General features: G+C 40.3%; 1 protein-coding gene across 2 annotated transcripts in view; it reads right to left on the reverse strand.

Annotated features, from left to right (window-relative positions):
- Positions 1-2894: 2894 nt before the first annotated feature.
- LOC134796184 (unconventional myosin IC) overlaps positions 2895-21442 on the reverse strand; it is an 89250-nt gene continuing 70702 nt past the window's right edge. Inside the window, exons 8-22 of one of the 2 annotated variants that reach the window (XM_063768171.1) lie at positions 18201-18463; positions 16726-16895; positions 16270-16424; positions 15539-15679; positions 15027-15168; positions 14386-14503; positions 13990-14103; positions 13535-13776; positions 12910-13066; positions 12101-12213; positions 11456-11583; positions 10607-10825; positions 6583-6683; positions 5850-5952; positions 2895-4457 (exon numbers count right to left, since the gene is read on the reverse strand). In XM_063768171.1, coding sequence (XP_063624241.1) covers positions 4443-4457; positions 5850-5952; positions 6583-6683; positions 10607-10825; positions 11456-11583; positions 12101-12213; positions 12910-13066; positions 13535-13776; positions 13990-14103; positions 14386-14503; positions 15027-15168; positions 15539-15679; positions 16270-16424; positions 16726-16895; positions 18201-18463 — 2181 coding nt within the window. In that variant the 3' untranslated portion in view covers positions 2895-4442. The remainder of the gene's footprint in view (positions 4458-5849; positions 5953-6582; positions 6684-10606; positions 10826-11455; positions 11584-12100; positions 12214-12909; positions 13067-13534; positions 13777-13989; positions 14104-14385; positions 14504-15026; positions 15169-15538; positions 15680-16269; positions 16425-16725; positions 16896-18200; positions 18464-21442) is intronic. The other variant, XM_063768172.1, reaches the window with a different exon arrangement.

Genomic DNA, 21442 nt, shown 5'->3' on the forward strand with positions numbered 1-21442 from the left:
TACAAAAGTTTGCACAATTTTGCAAGGTTTTCGGCAGATGGGTAAGCTCTTAAAGGCGACTCCGGTTATTAAATGCTCTAAGGGTATAGGTATATACCCTTACCCTTAAGGGTATAGGTAGCTACCTTTAGCCAAGTTATACATATAACTTGGCTAAAGGGCCTTTTTTCATGAACTTTCAAAAGGAATAGCTGTCATTGCGTTTTTGTAAACGGTACTACACGCAGGAGCGAGTTTTGTAACCGATATTTGGATAACTTACTTCGCAAATTTCTCAAAAAATTATGTGATTTGATAAAAGGCAAGATTGTATTTTTTCATCTACGTAGGTATTTATTTTTGTTTCAACATAAAATTATGGGGTTGCATTTAAATTACGCATTATATGGAGGGGGGAGGGAGTAGGACCCCCCCCCCCCCCGAACCCATCCCCAAAGTTATGAAATCAATAGTTATTACCACGACAATATTTTTTTTTATTTTTTGAGGTTATGTTCAATAATACAACCAAAGCGTACGAAAGGGTAACCAATTTGGAATTTTGTATACATATTTTTGAGCACTTTGTCCGTATACATGTTTTTGAGCACTTTGTCCGTATACATGTTTTTGACCACTGTATTTCTTTTTTGACAGCGAGTCGGGTGTGTTGTGAACGCAAGATACCTAACACTCCTCGCTTCGCTCGTCGTCGTACCTAACGGTGACTCTGGCACTGTATTTCGTTTTTGACAGCGAGTCAGGTGTGTTGTGAACGCAACTTCAAACACGTATAAAAAAACTACGCGTCTCCTAGACACAAATCGGGTGTCATTTGAAAAGGGTGACCAACCTCTATAAAATGCCACCCTTCCCCCCACCCCTCCCTATAATGCGTGATTCAAAGCTAACCCAAAATTATTATTTATTTTTATAAGCCCAATTGCAAACACGTTCATTAGAATAATTTCCGCCTTAAGACGAATATGTACGACCACCGCCCATAAATCGCATTTTCATACAAATGTAAATAGTCCCCATTTCCCTGTCTGGATATTGACATTACTTACGACGGCTACTGTGACGCAACGACCGAAAATGAGTCCTGGCTTCCGACACCAGATCACACCATGTTTCCCGGTCTTGCGATAGCTCTCGCCAGTCGCCATGGCCGAGGTTGATCAGATCTTGAGCAACCCTTGAGCTCCAAAATATCTGAGCATGCACTTTAACTACATTATAATTTACATTGTTCAGATATTTGTGAATACCTCAGCCGTTCCGATATATCTGATGGTGACTGTTCAGCAAGAAGAAAAAATCCTACCTGGTCGAGTCGCATCGTATTACGCAAGAAAACAGTTCCCGAATTGGTTATATCTGTAAAGCCATTAAAGTATAATTATCACACACACATTATTACGGGCACCATCCCTTAAACTGATGGGTTCTCTGGCCCATCTCGGCAGCCCGTTCCCCGGACGAATGGCAATGTTTGCCGAAGCCGTGAAAGTCAATCTGAATAATATAACTCAAAAAGAAATTTAAAAGAATAAAATACAAATTATTAACACGATAATCATACGATAATATTAATTTGATGGATATGTCATAAATGGCATAAGGCACTCGTATGGGCTATGGACTAAGGTTGAGGTTGGCAGCACTTTTTATTTTACTTCGTGTAAAAAAACTCAGAAATACCTGTATACCAACATGACAAACATAATTTAGGTTACTTTAACTTACGGATAATTTGGTCTAGTCTGTAGCACCGCCAAACGAAAACAACCGAGAGTTGCCGAAAATGGGCGATCATCGTAAAATCAAGATTGTTATGAAAATTTCTTTTACTTATTGTAAATTAAATACGCATCGAAAGCGATAGTTTTTATGCTCTAGTTTTATTCTCATATGTAGATAATAGATTTAAACAGTTTTTTCTTATCATACGTGCGTTGTATTCGAGATACGTGTCAAAAACTTTTTTAGAAATTTGTAAGGCGCCATCTCTCTTCTTCGCTCGTTTTTTATCCCGTTCTGTTTTTTCAATTTTATATAATATGATACCTAAACACCGTATGCAAACACACGATAGCTCGAACCATTCGATTACGCGCGGCGCGAAAAATGTACCACATCAATATACGTTGAATGTCATTACCTAAAGCACTTTAGAAAGAGTAATAAAGTTGACCGATGAATAAGGACCACAAAAAGCTATAGGGATAGTAATGATCAAGAGGATAGGTAATTATTACCTATCAGATACAATACAAGATAGGTAACTATCACTACACCTTATAAAACAAAGTCCCCTGCGCCCCTGCCACGTCTGCCTGTTTATGTGTATGTATGTTCGCGATAAACTCGAAAACTTTATTGATTTGATGATGACTATTTATTGATTTTCATGCGGTTTTCACCTCTGAATAGAGTGATTTCTGAGGAAGTTTTATATGTATAATTTGTTATGGTTTTGTGTAACCCGTGCGAAGCCGGGGCAGGTCGGTAGTTTAAATAAAAGACGATATTATCAAAATACATTTATTTGCTCAAATGACTGTTAAGGCACTACCTTAAATCTCCAAGGCACATTTTCACATGTAACCATTCAACTATGGCTAAAATGGTGAAGTGAAACCGACACACGAGCATAGTCACAAGCGGTAGAACATGAATCAAGTATATAACTGGATCTGCCATGAAAGGTGGGGGGAAGTGACCAAACAGGATAGTCTTAAGCCCCCCATTCACACTCCTACCGTGTAGGCCGCCTCGTTGGGTAGGATTGTGTATGGGGGTTGCGGAGTACGAGCCGTCCTACAAACGGCTAAACGGTAGGACGGCTCGTAGTCCGCAACCCCCATACACAATCCTACCCAACGAGGCGGCCTAGGTACACGGTAGGAGTGTGAATGGGGGGGCCTTATGTATCTTTCAGTAGGAGTAGCAGCGAAAGAGCTATTATTGTTTGTCCTTGTCACAGTCTCACATTTTATTTGTTCCCCTGGTTCCCCACCGTTAATTTAGTATGGATTTATGGTGGGCAACAAATAAATTCGACCAATCATAGTGTCGCATTGCGTATGTTTTGTCCCTCGCGGAGGCACGCGTACAGCGTATACCACTTCTATAAGATCCTACCATCTATGCGGTATCTAGAAGTACAGTTACGTACATAAGTAATGTCTATTGTTGTAACTTTATGAGTGTCGAAACCTTTAAGTGTGTGTGTAGGTTTCAGTTCTTGTTTTTAATACAGGTGCGTAAAGAATTTAAAGTGCCAGTTAGTAGAAAATATTATTAACTACAAGATATATAGGCACCTTCGATTCAGCTTACATCTCAACACAGCAAAATGTATCATACATATTAGGATTTAAGGTTGAATTTTAATTGCAAATAAATATGTAACAATGCAAAAAATCCAAATCTTTTGACACATTTTGCAATCCTTACGTACCTAGTTTATGGCATACAAAAAGTTAACTTAAGTACTTTGTACGTAGATTTATAAAATTATCTCACTATCAAATATAAATATTTATAAATATAAATATGTTAGGAATTACCTCCATACAAAAAACTTCATTCGTATAATAAAATTATAACAGAAAAACCATTGCGTTAGAAAAAGTAAAAAGCATAATTTAAAATAAGGAAAGTTTACACTTAGCAAGTGACTTGCCTTAAACCACGAGTATGCTGACAATACACGGTGTAGGTAAACTTATAAGGATGTTCTGACCGAGTTGCCATAGCAACTAGGTCGAATGATCCTATGGATGTCGATCAGGTGTTTCCTGTAAATTCTTTTTTAGAACACCGTTTCTGATAACTCTTCTAAAAAGAGGAAGGAAAGATTTGTCAATATTAAATCTATTTCTTTTGAATTTTTATTTTTACCTGCATTATTGTGTCATTCATTATATTTGACCAAAAGTCTAGTCACTTGCATAATGTAAACCTGCCATTAGAAAATTTGATTATAAATATATACACAATAACAAGTATTTTATACACAAACGGTTTCATAATAATAATTATATGATCAGCAGATATCAGTAATCATGAATTGTTTTCTTAGGTTATCTAGGAAAAATAAATATAGCCTGTCAAACAACTTTTCAATCATAAATATTCAATGGCGCGCCTGCATTTTTTATATTTGCCGCTTTTTTCTACTGACGGAAATGGCTTGTTAGACTATATTACATTTTACTTGAATAAAAATGGCCCTAAATAAAAGGCACTTTCGGATGACTGATGTTGCAAAGGTCTAATTACACGTTTGTTCAAATTTCGACTTCGATATTCTCCAACACTAAGGCTCACTTTCAAGGTTTAGAAATTTCAAAGTCGGTTTAGATTATAAATAAATTACGGATCGATGAAAATAAATATAAATAAGAGCAAATAATAGTCGTTGCTCTCAATAATCTCAATACTGGTCGGTGCGTTTAGGGAGAGGCCACCTGTGAACAAAATTAAAGTTGAATACAATATACTCGTATATACAAAACATGATAAACTTAACTGCCCCCGAAGGTGCTCTTACTAGTATAATTGAATCTTTAGTTAGCTACTAAAAAACCTAAAACTAAAGTCTGTATCTTAAGTTATTTAAAAAAGAGTAAACAAAATCTACTCTCAAATGGCTTCTTAAGCCAGTTGAGGGTAGATGAAAACATTACATGATCCAATAATGTAGGTTAAAATCAGGTCGTTCAGTGACAGATCCAGATTTGATTGGTTATTTGATTTGATTTTTTTATTTGATTGGTTAATCAATAAATGTTATAACTACCCGAAAATGTACAAATGATTTGTTTACTTTTATTTAAGTAGGTACAGAGTTATGCTTAGGGCCACTACGGAGAGAGGAGCGGGCGGGGGTTGTTCGTTGTAAAACTCTTGGTATTTCCCTTGCCCGCTCCTCCCTCAGTCCCCTTACTCGTCATGCTTTCATCATTTCAAGCTTTCGGGCTAATAGCCAGTTGTATGGAGTGAGCACTCTATGCTTAATTATTTCTCTATGCTCTAAAGTTGATATTTCGAGTAAAAAACCAACCGCAATGTGTGTAATAGTACCTATCGCAACATCGAAACACTTTTGGTTTGTTATTTCATTAGCCAATTTATTTTAATTATGTATTAGAAGGTTCACAAATCTAACCTAAACAATGGTTAGGTTAGGTTAACAAAAGTTTAGACTATTAATGGTTTTTAAACATTTTTCGATGTTGCGAAAGGATACTGTGTATAGTGCTAGCGGTTCGCCAAAAAACGTTGCAAAGGGTGTTAAAAGTATGAAAATCAGTACGATTGATCTTTAGGCCATTTGAATCAATTTGACCCGAAGCACCAACAAAAATATATATAAAAAGGAGAGGAGTTATGACGTCATCTTTTTTTGTATAGAAAATAAAAAAAAATTGTTCAGAAACCTATCAACAAAAATAAAATTTAACGGTATCGTATCTGGAGAAGCCCAAGGTTGATATGTTTTGAAAAATATTTTAATTTTAATTAAAAAAAAGTGACTTAAATGTAATGATGTGATATATTTTTAGAATTGGCTCAAAAAGCCCTTTCATTTAATACCACACGCGATAGGTTTCTGGACAATTTTTTTTTATTTCCCATACAAGAAAAAGATGACGTCATAACTTTTCTCCTTTTTTATTTATTGTTGGTGCTTTTGGCACAAATTGATTCAAATGGCCTAAAGATCAATCGTACCGATTTTCATACCTTTTACACCATTTGCAGCATATTTCTGAATTCCGGGGTGTACCGTTAACACTAGTATTAGTATACATAGTGGTTTGTCTGGAGATGGTGGTGATCGAATACTCAGTACACACCACGAGCAGGTTGCCGCTCTTGGCGCGCTGGATGGCGGGCTGCGGCCCGTTGATCACCTCGATGGTGCCGCCCTGCTTGCCGTTCACCAGGTTGTGCGCGATGCTGCAAAATATATCTTATGTCACTATATTTAATGCAGAAAATAATAAAACAGCCTTCCTAACAAATGCAGCTTTCGAGTGGCTTTTAGTCACTGTCTTAATGCATAACTGTTCAATGTAAACTAACACACAAGTGAACTCGCGAATGTTTGTATAATTATGATCCTTCGAACCGGATAAAAAATGAACGTACGTTTAGAGTCCGCCTAAGGTGAACTACACCGATTAGCTAACAAGCGACATAATGTACAAGAGCCACTAGAAATATTAAATTCCCATGAACATATGATGTCACGCTGCCACACTTTGTCACGAAGTCGGTGAAGAGATAGCTTAGACGCAGAGTCGTCTTAAGCTATGCTGATGGGGCCCTTGGGCACATAAGAATTTGGGGCCCTTTTGGAAAGAAAGCGAATTAAACTAAAAAATATCTACTATGGTCTTCTATCTATTATGAGTAATCAAATATACTGTTACTGCAGACAGTAAGGACAAATCCTTCGGGCCCCCCTGAGGATGGGGGCCTGGGCACAGGCCCCGTGTGCCCTTATGGTAAAGACGGTACTGCTTAGACGGACTCTGCGAAGCTTTTATGACTGTCGAAAAATCAAGTGATTGAATGGTAACTTACGTCCTAGTGTCAACAATTTCGATGAGCTCGGGCTTCTTGGTGTAGTCGGTGACGATGGTCAGGGACTCGATCAGCTCCGGCACCGAGATGATCAGGTCACCCTGTCAAAGAAATTCGTGTTTATAAGATAATATAAAATTTAATAGTAAAATTAAGCGGCCGCTCGCATAATCGATGGCCACTGGGGCAGGAAGTCTCTTTAGTGGTGACCGCGAATCGAAGACGCAGTAAAAAAAGATCTGGACAAGATCGCACAGAATCGCTGCTAAGGACAAGCCATCGCACAGCCGATCGTTGCAGAGGTCCTTGTCTCCTTGAGGAGGATTATATCCAGCGGAGGACACCAAGCTATTAGTCTAATTCAGTGGTGGGCAAACTTTCTTCATGAGGGGCCAAAACTTGAAGGAATTTCAGAGGAGGGCCAGATTTACAGCCAAAATGCATTTCTATTATATTGCTGGCCGTATTACACATTTTTTCAAATGACCGGCTGCGGGCTAGATAAAACCCTTTCGCCGGCCGGACTTGGCCCGCGGGCCGTACTTTGCCCACCACTGGTCTAATTGGTCAACTGGCAGACGGCGTTTCAGCTTCAATGTCTTCCGTTCAGAATGAGAGGTGATTAGTGGTTACCTGTTTATCCCTGTGGAGGTTTCACTATGTTGGGGACTTTATTGAGACAAAAAATACAAACTAAACAGTAATAAAACTAATAAAACAGTGGTTACCTTGTTGACATTGGAAATGTCTTTTCGTTCGCTCCAGTATACGGTCCGATTTCACGAAAAAGTGCGATCCCCTTATATCTCGGAAAGTTGTGAAGATATGATATTAAAAAATAGGCTCAAAAGACGCATAATCACGAGAGCTGTAAGGTGCAAAAATAATTATTCGAGAAAGTCAAAAACAAAAAAAGTTATGGTCGAAATAGTGAAAATAAAATTCAATATTTTCCGAATTTTTGATTTTGGTGCTCGATAATTTGGAAACGAAGAATGATATCAAAAATATGAGAAAAACGGCTCTGGACAATTTAGTCAGCTACAATTTGAGCCTAAAACAAAGACGATCGGGTTAAGGGTTTGCCCTGTAGCCTAACCTTAAAATAGTCAAAAAGTCAGAACGACATTTTTCACAGGACATTTATGACTTCATGTTTCGCAGAGTTCGTTATCGGTGTTTGTTATGAATTATCGGGATTATGACGGCAGAATAACACTTGCACTGCGTGGGTTTTCAAAATCGCTGCAGATTTTTCTTGGTCTAACTATATCTATCCTGTTTGAGACGGGCGTAGATAACGCACTATTCGACAATCTATGCATTCTTGTGGTGGTGGAAATATAAATAGAGGCAGAGGGAGAGGCAGAGGCAGAGGGAGAGGGAGAGGGAGAGGCAGAGGCAGAGGGAGAGGGAGAGGGAGAGGGAGAGGCAGAGGGAGAGGGAGAGGGAGAGGGAGAGGGAGAGGGAGAGGGAGAGGGAGAGGGAGAGGGAGAGGGAGAGGGAGAGGGAGAGGGAGAGGGAGAGGGAGAGGGAGAGGGAGAGGGAGAGGGAGAGGGAGAGGGAGAGGGAGAGGGAGAGGGAGAGGGAGAGGGAGAGGGAGAGGGAGAGGGAGAGGGAGAGGGAGAGGGAGAGGGAGAGGGAGAGGGAGAGGGAGAGGGAGAGGGAGAGGGAGAGGGAGAGGGAGAGGGAGAGGGAGAGGGAGAGGGAGAGGGAGAGGGAGAGGGAGAGGGAGAGGGAGAGGGAGAGGGAGAGGGAGAGGGAGAGGGAGAGGGAGAGGGAGAGGGAGAGGGAGAGGGAGAGGGAGAGGGAGAGGGAGAGGGAGAGGGAGAGGGAGAGGGAGAGGGAGAGGGAGAGGGAGAGGGAGAGGGAGAGGGAGAGGGAGAGGGAGAGGGAGAGGGAGAGGGAGAGGGAGAGGGAGAGGGAGAGGGAGAGGGAGAGGGAGAGGGAGAGGGAGAGGGAGAGGGAGAGGGAGAGGGAGAGGGAGAGGGAGAGGGAGAGGGAGAGGGAGAGGGAGAGGGAGAGGGAGAGGGAGAGGGAGAGGGAGAGGGAGAGGGAGAGGGAGAGGGAGAGGGAGAGGGAGAGGGAGAGGGAGAGGGAGAGGGAGAGGGAGAGGGAGAGGGAGAGGGAGAGGGAGAGGGAGAGGGAGAGGGAGAGGGAGAGGGAGAGGGAGAGGGAGAGGGAGAGGGAGAGGGAGAGGGAGAGGGAGAGGGAGAAAAACTTATACAGAGAAACATAAAAAAGAAAAAGTGCCACGAAATGGTCTCACCTCAGCATGTTGCTGGCGGCTGCTAGCAGATAGCTGATGCTGAACCCTAGCAGTACCTAGTGGAGCTCGGGTTTAATACAACATAAACACACGCTGTTTTGGTCATCGGACTCGTCTCGAGAGAGCACTTAGGAGAGTAGTACCCAAGATAGAGCTGATGCTGAACCCTGGCTGTACCTAAAGGAACTCAGGTTTGTTGCAACATAGGCACACGCTGTTTTGGTCATCCGACTCGTCTTTATGAGCACTTAGGAGAGCAGTACCCAAGATAGAGCTGATGCTGAACCCTGGTTGTACCTAGCGGAACTCAGGTTTGGTGCAACATAGGCACACGCTGTTTTGGACACCCGATTCGTCATGATGAGCATTACCCAAGATAGCTGATGCTGAACCCTGGTTGTACCTAGCGGAACTCAGGTTTGGTGCAACATAGACAAACGCTGTTATGGTCATCTCTCGTCGCGTCAAACTGCTGTCAAGAAAATTTCATATCTTGCAGCAAATGGGCCGCTGCCGATCACCACTTCTCGAGTTGACTACGGATTTGCCGTGTAATAATTTTCTTGTACTTTGAACATTAAAATATCCTGCTTATTAATCGAAAAATGAAATAATATGTACCTATACTTATGCGCCACGGCGACAATTATTCAAACTTGGATACGCGTGTGGAAATTTTGCAATTTGTTTGTTCACATGCGTTATGTCCAGGATACTTGTGTTAGTCTAAGAATAATAGTACATTTCGATGCTAGTGCGGAAGGTATGTCATTACTTCACGAGTACCGAGATATCTTGCCACGAGCCGCAGGCGAGTGGGAAGACTCGGGACGAGTGAAGAATGACATTTCCGCACGTGTATCGAACGACGTTTTTTAATACAGTTGCGAAAAAATAAGTAAAACATTGTTAATCGTACACTAAACAAAAGTGGTAACAGTGACAGCTCGCTTAGACGTCGTCTTTAAGTATATTATATCTATGGGCGTTTGGCAGCTATTCCGTTCCATTCAGACACCTTATTAAGAACGGAATTTTCAATATTCAATATTAAAAAATAAACGTGTTATAATGATGAAGAGGTAAGTATTAAAATATGAAATATGTATATTTTTCATATTCTTACATTAACAGTAGGTTTTTATGCTGATTACGACGTTTAAAGGAAACTAATATTAACACTCATCAATAAGTAGTCGTGAATTGGAACAAGTATAAATTTAAAAAAATTGGAAAAGTAAAAAGCACTAGTTCGACATAACCAACTTTCCGCACGCTAAACAGCTACGTAAAGTAGCACTTTGTGAGCAACTGTATTAAAAAATAATTATCATTCAACGTTGTAGTTTTATTTTGTAACTTTTTCCTTATCCAGACTTTCTCGTCGCTCAGCGACAATATTTTTTCGAATTCCGTAGATTCATTTCCAATGTGCTCGATAGTCGTGTGAGGCACGAAATCTGTGAATTTTTTTCTTCAGCTCCTGTGGAATCTTGATCAACACTGAGCTATCCGTCTCATTGGTGACGATGACTCTCAGCTTGTCAAGCGGCAGCCGGTGTTTCAGCTTAAAGTACCTCCGTTCAGAGTGAGAGGTGATTAGTGCTTACCTTGTCTTTCTTCAGCTCCTGCGGAATCTTGATCAACACCAAGCTATCCGTCTCATTGGTGACGATGACTCTCAGCTTGTCAAGCGGCAGCCGGTGTTTGAGCTTAAAGTACCTCCGTTCAGAGTGAGAGGTGATTAGTGCTTACCTTGTCTTTCTTCAGCTCCTGCGGAATCTTGATCAACACCAAACTATCCGTCTCATTGGTGACGATGACCCTCAGTTTTTCAAGCGGCAGCCGGTGTTTGAGCTTGAAGGTCTTTCGCCCAGCGGCGTCTAGGACATACAATGCCTTGTCGGAGGCGAGCAGTGCGCGCTCGCGGGGCTTGTAACCTCGTCGGTCGTATTTGATGGCTTCGCTGGAATACTGAAAATATACTGTATATTATAAATATATTATATATATATATATTATAAATATACTGGATAATACTGAAAATGACATCGCTGAAGTGCAAACGAGAAATATTTACAAATTATCATTTCTAAAGCCTCTCATATATCTTTTTCTGACAAGCGAAATACTGCCCTAGTCTTAATAAGTAGGTCATGTTCTCATGTTGCGTAAAAGGAACATAGATTATTTTGCTCGGCTCGAGTGGAACCGCTAAGACAAGGTACATAATGACGCCTCAACATAGGCGTCGCCAGGGTAGGCGGGGGGTCAGCGGCCTCCCCCTAGAGATAATAAAATGTTTAACTAAATACAAGAGAAAATAGTATGCTCCACCCCCTCCCTTTGGCCATCGACCATAACAACCACATATCAACGCCCCACTTCTCCTAGCCCATCAGCTGACAACTCTTCTCTCTCTTACAATACACCTGACGCACAATCGTCCCCAAAACGACGATGAAGGTCCGCCGCACGAGGATGGGGCGTGAATGGAGACAGTTTCCGCAGCAGTAATGCGGACAAGACCCCTCACACCCTTGCAAAAGGGTGTCGAAAGAAACCCACGACTACTAGAAACAAGACAAGTATACAAGTACGTACGATGAGCTTCTCGCCCGTGGGCCACGCCGCAGAGGCCATGAAAGTCCCGCGTAGAACTTGCAGCTCGCTGCTGAGGCGGTCCACGACGAAGCGGTTGCGTACGCTGGCTGGGTAGCTGTTCTTATGGCCTGTTACATTCAAAATCCACGGTGGATTCAGGGAACTCCTTAAATCTTATAGATGATAAGGTTCGATGGGGTAAGATAACATTGGGGCAAGAGAAACATTGAAACTTGTGGAATCCTCATACCTACTGTTTCTCTTTTACCCCACATTACCTTACATCAATTGGAATTGCTGATAAAACCAGTTAGGAACTCACGACACGTCTCAAACGAGAAGTTCGTTCGATTAATTGTTTAAGTAGTTGAGGTACAATGGAACTGATTATGATGACCATAAAAATATCAATGGAAAAGTAAATAACTAATTTAAACATCACTAACAATTGTGTTTTTTTTTAAGAAGATCGTAAACCTTATTGCAAACAATTTAGAGTGTTGCTGTAGTACAGTCAGCAGCAAAAGTTGCTAAGCGGGTGAGGTGTTCGAAATTACCTTAGCACCTAACAATAAAGTTGCGTCAAGATCATTTTGAACACCTTTAGCAACTTCTGCTGCTCTCTGTACATGGATATGAGCGTACCCTTGAACATCTTCTCGGCGAGAACCTTGAGCTCGAACTGCTTCTTGTTCTCCGGCGATAGCGCCAGGCGGTACTTGCGGGAGAGAAGTGCACGGTGCAGCCTTTGCAGCTCCCTGAAAATAGGTACAATAGATATGTTTAAAGCATGAATGTAGTATATAACTGGGTCTGGCATGAAAGGTGGGGGGAAGTGACAGAACAGGATAGTCTTTATGTATCTTTCAGTAGAAGTAGCAGCGAAAGAGCTATTATTGTTTGTCCTTGTCACAGTCTCACATTTTATTTGTTCCCCACCGTAAATTTAGTATGGAATATGGTGGGCAACAAATAAATTCGACCAATCATAGTGTCGCATTGCGTGTGTTTTGTCCCTCACGGAGGCATGCGTCTACCACTTCTATATGATCCTACCTTCTATGGTTTAAAGCCTAGACTATTGCTATAATTTTTCTAGTTGGGATGGAGCATCCATGCTAAAATTACCGGATTTAAAGAATCCGACTCTTTAAATCCGGTAATTTTCTTCAACACTGTGGTACGCGTATTCCTTGGATCGCATTTCACACCAAACAGTCCAACCTCCAAGGCCCCAATTGTAAAGGCTTTACCGTCTGCTATCTGCCTTCGCAGGATTTGGATCGTTTGTCATATTGCCAGAAAGGATAGCAACAACATCGAACAACTGATGGTTAAATACTAAAAAGAGAGCGTGGTGTAAGAGTGCATGGATGACAAGCATCAATGAGATCTGATCAGATTTGAGTATTTTTTTTATGAGTACAAAGAGAGTAAGAGAGGAATGGCCTTACTTGGAAGCCTCCTGACATGTAGCGGGAGGGACGGGCCAGCTGAGGTCCAAGATCTTGGTGGGCAGTCTGGTAGCAAGACGTTTCAGCCAGTGCACCTTCGCAATTCCCAGGAACCGGCGGTTCTCAGGCGTCTCAGGGCCGTTGCGGGTGATGAAGCCTGGAAATTGTAAAAAAGTTATTTTACGAGGTCATATTGTGTAGCACCCCGCACCCCGACTAACATATTGAAACGGTGATTTTTTGTTGGTTCGATTCCACATATCAGTATCAGACTATCTTGAGACCAGGATAAGGAGAATGAGGCGGTGAGGGATTAGAAAAAAATAAAAGATGACAGGAGGAGGACATCGGACGGGTATAACCAGTATATACAAGTAAAAGTAAAAAACACCTCTGTCTGTAAAATAACACCTTTGATGTAAGCCATTATTATAAAATTTCCAGAAGTCTTCTTTCTTCTAGCCAGCAGTCGGCCACCTTACATACTCTGAATGACAATGGCCGCCTCCACCACCTCCATATCTTCTTGCGTTGCCAGAAGATATGGAGGTGGTGGAGGTGGTAAAACCATACTAGAATTTAAATCAAATGTCTAAAGAATCAAGGTAGTAATTAGGTAAAGTACCTTTAATGAAAGCCCTGATGACTTCAGCAGCCTTCTTTCTCCTAGCCAGCAATCTCTGTGCAAGGAACCGCCGCACCCACTTCTGGATGATAATGGCGGCCGCCCTCATCTTCAGGTACTGTTTGCGCTGCCAGTAGCCGCGCCAACGGCTCTGGATGATGGTCGCGATGTCGTTCTTCTTGATTTGATAGGCGTCTTCTGTCTCGAAGAGAGTCTTCGGGAAACGGATGAAGATTTTTGTGCTAGTGAAGAGATTTTAATAACTATATACCCAAGTAAAATAAACATGCATCATTTAAGACGGTATCCGATTGTATCCTCTCTAAAAGCATCGGCTCTACATAGCTTTCTTCTATCTTGCTTTACTGTACACTTTAATTTATTTTAACGGGGAACGCTGTGACCGTTCGTTATTGATCTGAAGGTATGGAACACTGAAGAAGTCTTGTACTTACTTGCCCATCCTGTACTCCTCGCGTTCGTAGTTCATGACTTCAACGAGCTTGCGCACACCTTCGCTTGCGGGCCCGCGCCACACCGGCCACGTCTCTGCGCACAGGCACTTGTACCTAAACAAAGAGATCAGTTACATTATACCTATGTCCAGGAAAACTTGTCTGGCCTAAACATTTCTTACAACCCGACGTTAGATGTGGTGGGCACTAAACCTAAAATCAGTCGTCAAGGGATTCTAAAATGATGTTGAAGGTCATTAAGCAAGTTAAAATTATATGATAACAAAAAATACTAAAGTCTTTCTCTAGGTGGGTGTCAAATACAAAGTAGAAAAAACTTTTGGATCAAGAGACCACTTTTGGTTTATGCCGGTAAAGTCGGTAAAATTTGATTACCTCTCGAGGAAGGCCTCATAAGTGCGCCTGTAGGCGAAGCCGGCGCGGCGCACGCGCAGGTTCTCCATCAGACCGAGGTACTTCACTTGGTGAGAGATCAGCTTGTCATCCATTTGCACTGTGAACAAAAACAAGTTGTAAAATTTTCCTTTAAAAATCGCGTGAGATTTTTCATTTGAACATTCCTCTAAGTGTTAAACCTAGTAGGTAACTACCATTTTCTATGGCACAATGCATGGTCTCTGTTGTAGACTCTTTGTTGGAGGCTTTATTCTTCTTTCTTATTATAAATTCAAATTATCTTAAAAACAGAAACTGACATTATAGATCTTCAGATTTCATTGATTGGTCGCGTGTCAAATGCTGTGTTTTTCTAATTCTTTGTAAATACTAAAACATATTTAAATACATATACACAATATTAAAGTTAAATTCCTCTTATCATTAAAATACAGTCCATCGCAATGACCTTTTATTTATGGTCCATCGCCCTTCTCCTTTCTATCTCGAGAGAAGGGACTGTGTTGGGGACAGTAGTAGGAGATGGCACGAACTATCCAGGACCGAAGAAAGAGGTACAATATTATTCGAGCTCTACTCTGGACGAGACTGGATGATGGATAAGAAGAAGAATTTCTTACTAGGCATCTTGAAGTCATTGGGCTTGATGCAGCGGATGTAGGACGGCTCCTTGCTGCTGAGGATCTTGATGAGGTCGTTGAGGGAGTTCTTGAACTGCGTGATGGCGGTCTCGGGCCTCTTCTTGCTGGTCAGGTTGGCGTCCTGTTGGTACAAATATACGAATTAGCTATTAGAAGAAAGGCCTTCCTAGTTAAATATTATTTATTCCAGTTTTGTTTACAAATATCTTTTTTGGACTTGCTCGACGGGTACCTAAAAGGCTGCATTTTGTTCGCCAAGCGCACATCGTACTGTGGATAATGCTGTTACGTGAGTGGTTGGATAATTAATTGTTCAGGATGCACATAGTTAATTTTATTTTAAATATAGAACTTTATTTTTATCCCGTAATTGTTCACTTAAGGGAAAAATGTATTAAATGTATACTGAAATGCTCCATGCGAAAGCAGTTTAACACCACCTTTCTGGATTAAACCACGGGAATAGGATTAAAATAGAAGTACAATATCACCTTGAAGCATTGTTCGACGATGGTGTTCCCGCTAGTAGCCATGAGGGCCTGGATGTCTCGGAACAGAAGATCGTTGTTCTTTTCGAGGAAGGTCTTTACGCTGTACGTCACTTCACCCGCGTAATGGACGATGCAGAATTCCTGTCAATATATAATATAAGTGGATGAGTTTTATAATACTGGTCAAAAATCTTAAACTGAAGAAACATCCCTAAAAATATTGGTTGGTTTTAAACCATAACCTTTTAAACGCAAATTGTCTTATCCAAAAATTTGATGCATATGCCAATATGATTGGTAGAAGCTATCAAATGTAGGTATAGCGTACGCTACATGCGTTATAGTTTATTTAATAAGCGATCGTGCTGTAGCACAAAGGATTACTCACGTGAGAACGATCCGAGCCCGGGCTGGGGCGTCCGACATTTCAGTTTTCTATAGAAAGCGTCACGTGATCACCGTCACCTGTCATAGAAAAAGAAGTGTCGGACGCCCCGGCTCGGGCCCGGGCCGTTCTAGCGTGAGTCATCCTCAACGCTTAAAGTTCTTGGCATTCAAAAGTGAGAAACTTACATCTCGTCCCATCAGCTTCTGCGTCTTGGTGTCGTCCAGACGCTGGTTCATGCAGTTTCTCAAGTAAGCTACCGTCCGTAGCACCTCCAGGCCGCAGCCACTTGTCCAAGATCGAGATATGCTCGGTGAATAACAGGAAATTTGGGCTGTGAACTTACATCTCGTCCCATCAGCTTCTGCGTCTTGGTGTCGACATTGCGATGACTCTTGTAGTGTTTGTGTTTGTCCAGACGCTGGTTGAGTTTCTCCAGTAAGCTATAGTCCGTAGCATCTCCAGGCCGTAAGCACTCGTCGTCCAGGATTGAGATAATGCCTGGTGAATAGGACAATCGGCGTCACGATTTTTTTGAGGATTTGAATTATAGATATCTTTATAAATAACCAATTTCATTGAAGGAATAAATAGTCAGAATTGAGATTTAAAATGCTTGATAACATGCTTTGTGTTTGATAACATTACGAACTAGATATATCTAGTATTTCTACAGCAATGGAGTACCCGATAAACTGTTAACACTATATCAATTCTCATTAGTTAATTCGTATTTTTACTTTTACGTTTAAGTATTTCATAAGTTAGACGCCTCAAGAGGTAGGTATATGCAGCTAGATACCTTGATGCCGAGCCTCAATAAGGTCGCAGATGACAATGTTGTTGAAGTAGACGACCGGCTCCCACTCGATGCCCTCGCGGAGGTACTCCTCCTGCTCTTGCTTGAGGGTCAGCTGGATGAACAGCTGTTGCAGCTTTTCATTGCAGTAGTTGATGCAGAACTGCTCGAAGCTGGAAGGAAAACAGGACTTGTGAAATTCTTTGAAGCCGTGGATATAGTAACTTGTCAAAAGAAAGCTGCTTGGTACGTTTATCTTTCTAACACCTCTTGTTGTTTATAAAGGACTCAATTATGACATTGAGACATCCTATTCAAAATGCCAATTATTCTGTATGTACTTTGTATAGGACATCTTTCCGAAACTTTGTGACGAGTGACCGAAAGTGATCGGAAGATATAATATTATTACGTAGACTAATTTAGTATCTGTTCAGAATGTAATAAAGTTGACTCTCCGCTGTCGAAATTATCATATATACATCATTCATTCATTGACGAATTTAGTGAATAGTTTTTGTTTTGTTAGTTGTTAGTTTAGGTTAAGACATTAGTAATTTTTGGATTTGTATTGTATTGTAGATTGTAAGATTTGTATTGTATTGTAGATTGTAAGATTTGTATTGTATTGTATTGTAAACTTTGACATCATAATAAATAGACGAATTATTGACTTTTAGAATCGATATGCTGCAAACGCAAGCATCACTTTTCATTTCATATTAGGTAAACAAGGATGTTCATGTAAGGTAAACAGAGATATGTAGGTATCATGTAACCAGCTAAAGCTGTGGGTGTTTATCAGTTCATAACTATTCTATTACTTATCGTGATATCACATGATAAGCACGTTTATCGGCGGGATGACGCATTCTGATCATTTATGGGAACATTAATCAGTATTGATACGTGTGGTGGACTTTTTTGGAATTCTATTGCATTTCACTGAGTCCGAGTATGTCTCGCGAGTCGCATTAAACTGCGAAGGAAACGAATGATGAGTAAATAAAATTAACTAACTCCACACACGGGTATTATATACAATCATAATTTAAATTAAACACGGAGTCCCTTTTAATCTCTCCATATTAAGCAAGGGTAACAAAGCGCTTAGAGGAGGAGTTACTATGATGCTGGGCCTCAATAAGGTCGAAGATGACAATGTTCTTGAAGTAAACGACCGGCTCCCACTCTATACCCTCTCCCACACGATTTTTACAAGTCAGCTAAAGTGCGATACGACTTAGACTGCACTTTTCTGACCCTGGCTACAATAGAGGGGTCTTCTTATAATACAAAGCACTCACCAGTTCTTAGGGAAGTCCCTGTCCCCAAACTGAGCGGGGGCCAGCGAAGCATTCAGTCTCTTCCAAGCCAGCTGAAGTGTTTATCATATAAGGTTTTGGCAAGGGCAAAATTAGCCTGCTCGACTAGACCATTCTGACATTAGACACACAATTAAACCAAAAGGCACTCACCAGTTCTTAGGGAAGATCTCGAATCCATAGATATCTAGAATGCCGAAAACGGAGTCCCTATCTCCAAACTGAGCAGGTGCCAGCGCAGCATTCAGTCTCTTCACAAGCCAGCTGAAGTGTTTATCATAGATAGCCTTGGCGAGGGCGTCTCTGGCGAACTGCGCTTGCTCGACATCTAAGGGTGTGTTGACGACATCACCGCGCGCTTCGATCGTGCGACTGGTGAGGACTGAACGCAGTTTGGTGGAGTCCACTTTGAGGAGCTGGGGAGAAGATAGTCGATTAAAACGTGTCTTTTATGGACTACTCGTATTTGTGGACACAGTCACGTCCATTCCATTGTTTCTTTCTATTACTCTTAGAAATTCGTGGACTTTTATTGAATTGAATTGATTATACTTATGCACATTGAGAAGGTAACTATATATAGCCCTTATACTTTGTCTATTCTCAAAGTTAAACAGCATATCAGGCAGCTGTTATTAGCCACCGACGTGGTATAAAAAGAAACAAGGCGGTTGTGAATTTTATGTAACTTTGAAATAAAGAAAAATATTATCGGTTGATACCATTTTAGTATCAAATGAAAAGTGCAGTAGAGCGGGCGAACTGACACTATGGCTTACTAAAATAGGTATAACCCATTTTGATACGTTAAAAATTTTGAAGTACGGACTCGAATATGGCTACTTAATGGGTCTCCATCAACGCAGATTGATCAGAACTCAATTGATTAAGCGTTTGTGATCGACTAAAGTACATGCTGCCATCAGCTGATGTCGTGGCTCGTGGCACTCCTAACGAGTTAGAAAATAATGAATCAAATATATAAATTAATTGGTCCACACAACATTTAGGCGTGGAGATCGTGGTACTGGCGTGACGTGAGGACACAATGAGTTCAGTATAATTTCGTTACACACTTGAGATATCTACAGTCGAATAGAAAAGGAGTCGCAATATTAATCGGTAATAAATACTTCGTTTTGAAATTATTTCAATATCAAGAACAAGGAAAATAGGTAAGTAAGGTATCTCAATTTTTTTCGTGTAAACGTGGCATTATTATATAAACTGGCTAAATTATTAATTTCCCCGGATTTCCTCATCGAAAAGATTGCGTGAGGAATTTGGAGTCGATAAATATATTAAGAGTCACAAGAACTTAGCCGTCATTCAATCTAAGGTAGGTACATGGTGTCATTTTATAACTGAAATAATATGACATTTGGCATTAAAATTCAAGTAGGTAATAATAACTTGTTAGGTTATTCATTTTCGTTGTTAGAGCGAGTAGAATATTTACACAAAACTTTTTCGCCGTGGATGTGCTGTCAGTTGTAAGATCCCGGTAAATATTTATACGGTAAAGGCTACCTACTATTGACCAAACCATATTGTTTGATTTTATATTAAATAAATGTAATTAATATTATGCTTAACATAAGCAAATTAGCTCTTACGATACACTAATGTGATCTCATATGTATAATGTTATGTAAGAAGAAACTACTGTAGTACTTAGTTTGTTATTTATTTATAAGATTGCTGCGCCCTTGCAGGGTCCATATTATGTATAGGTACCTACCTACCTAATATAATGTAATATGTTTGCAATAAATGCTTTTGATTTTTGATTTTATTTTGATTTTACTTATATTACTATCAAACACCTACGCTTTATTACGTTTAATGGATTAGAATTAGGTTAGCAACATTTTAAGATAAAGGCGACATGAAAATCAAATTTAAAATTTTCTTATAGTAAGTACTTATTAGAGTTAGACCAAGAAAAGTCTGCAGTGATTTTGATAGCCCACGCAGTGCGTTATTGTAAACGTCAAACTTCTATGAAATTGTGACGTATAAACTCTACGTCACGTCTCGTCTAACTCTAGAATTCGTAGACGTCTATTGGACGCGCACTAAAATGATATACTTAGCGATACAATACATTTTTTAGTATAGTTAATAATTCCCTTTTCCACTCGTCTGTACCCGTACCCACTCACAGATGCGTGAGGAGCGGTCATCTTGACTACCGCAGCGAAATGATAAACATCGCCGAGCCGTGATTACGTTTACGAAGAATACACGATCTATTGCCAATAGTTCATTTGATTCTAAACTGAGCTGCGAAAAAGTCCCGTACTTAAAACGGTTAGAAAGGATTGGTTGAACTAAATTCTACAAATACCTATTCGCAGAAAAAAACGTCGCGTCATATTACTTCTGTGTGAATTCGGTAGATTTGTCTTGTGTCGAAAGGATAAATTCATTAACAATTATCGAAAAATTATATTCTCCATTTGTTTTTAGTTTTGAAATATTTTTGTTGACTCAACTCTGTAATCGTTTTTATGTACAATCAGCAAATCTATTAGCTTAGCACCCCGGTATAAATATTTGTAGGAGTGCTAAGCTCATAGTTTTGCTGGTTGTACCTAATAGCAAGCAAATAATAATTGGAAATTAAACGAACTTACCTGTAAGTGAAGTTCTATTTCAATTATATTAGCTGCACAAACTTCGAAATGATAAATAACACTTGTAGTAGGGTTTATCATCCAGCCTTTTCCATGAAATTTTAGAGTTATAGTAACAGCACCAGTCATGGGACATTTAAGAGGAAATTTGGAGTATTTATGATATTTCCCTTGTACATGTAAATGGTCTTCCGCTTAGCGTGTTAAAAGATGAAAGTCCTATCCGCCTTTCATGTTTTAGGCGTGTTGTATCAAAGATACTGCAATGAGTTTCCACATAATTAACAAATTAAAACTATGCTTTTTTTCTCCAGTCATGGACACCAAAGCTCCAGTAATGGGCCCCCGGTAATGGACGTGGATCCAGTAATGGGCCCCCTATAATGGACATTGCTCTATCAGTATAAAATTTTGAAATGGGGAATAAGTTATGGCAAAAAAATCAATTTTTGGTATAAGCTTTTATCGCTGAATGTATTTTTCTTTCCACAGCTAATTATTATTGTATTAGATTCATCGAGACAATTCTAATATACCCAAACACAATTAGTTAGGGTTTATTGCGATAAAGTTCCCATGGCCACCTCCTGTCTCCATCATCAGATCAAGTCCATGTTATCATAATATTGCATTATCATCCGATTTGCATACTTAATTACGTACTTACACAAAATTTCAACTGAATCGGAAATCGAAAAGTGGGTCAAATTCAGCTACCAAGATTTGACCCACACTAACTAACAAGGCAAGTTAAAT

Source organism: Cydia splendana, chromosome 13 (assembly GCF_910591565.1).
Source record: "Cydia splendana chromosome 13, ilCydSple1.2, whole genome shotgun sequence".
In the NCBI taxonomy this organism is placed as follows: Eukaryota; Metazoa; Arthropoda; class Insecta; order Lepidoptera; family Tortricidae; genus Cydia; species Cydia splendana.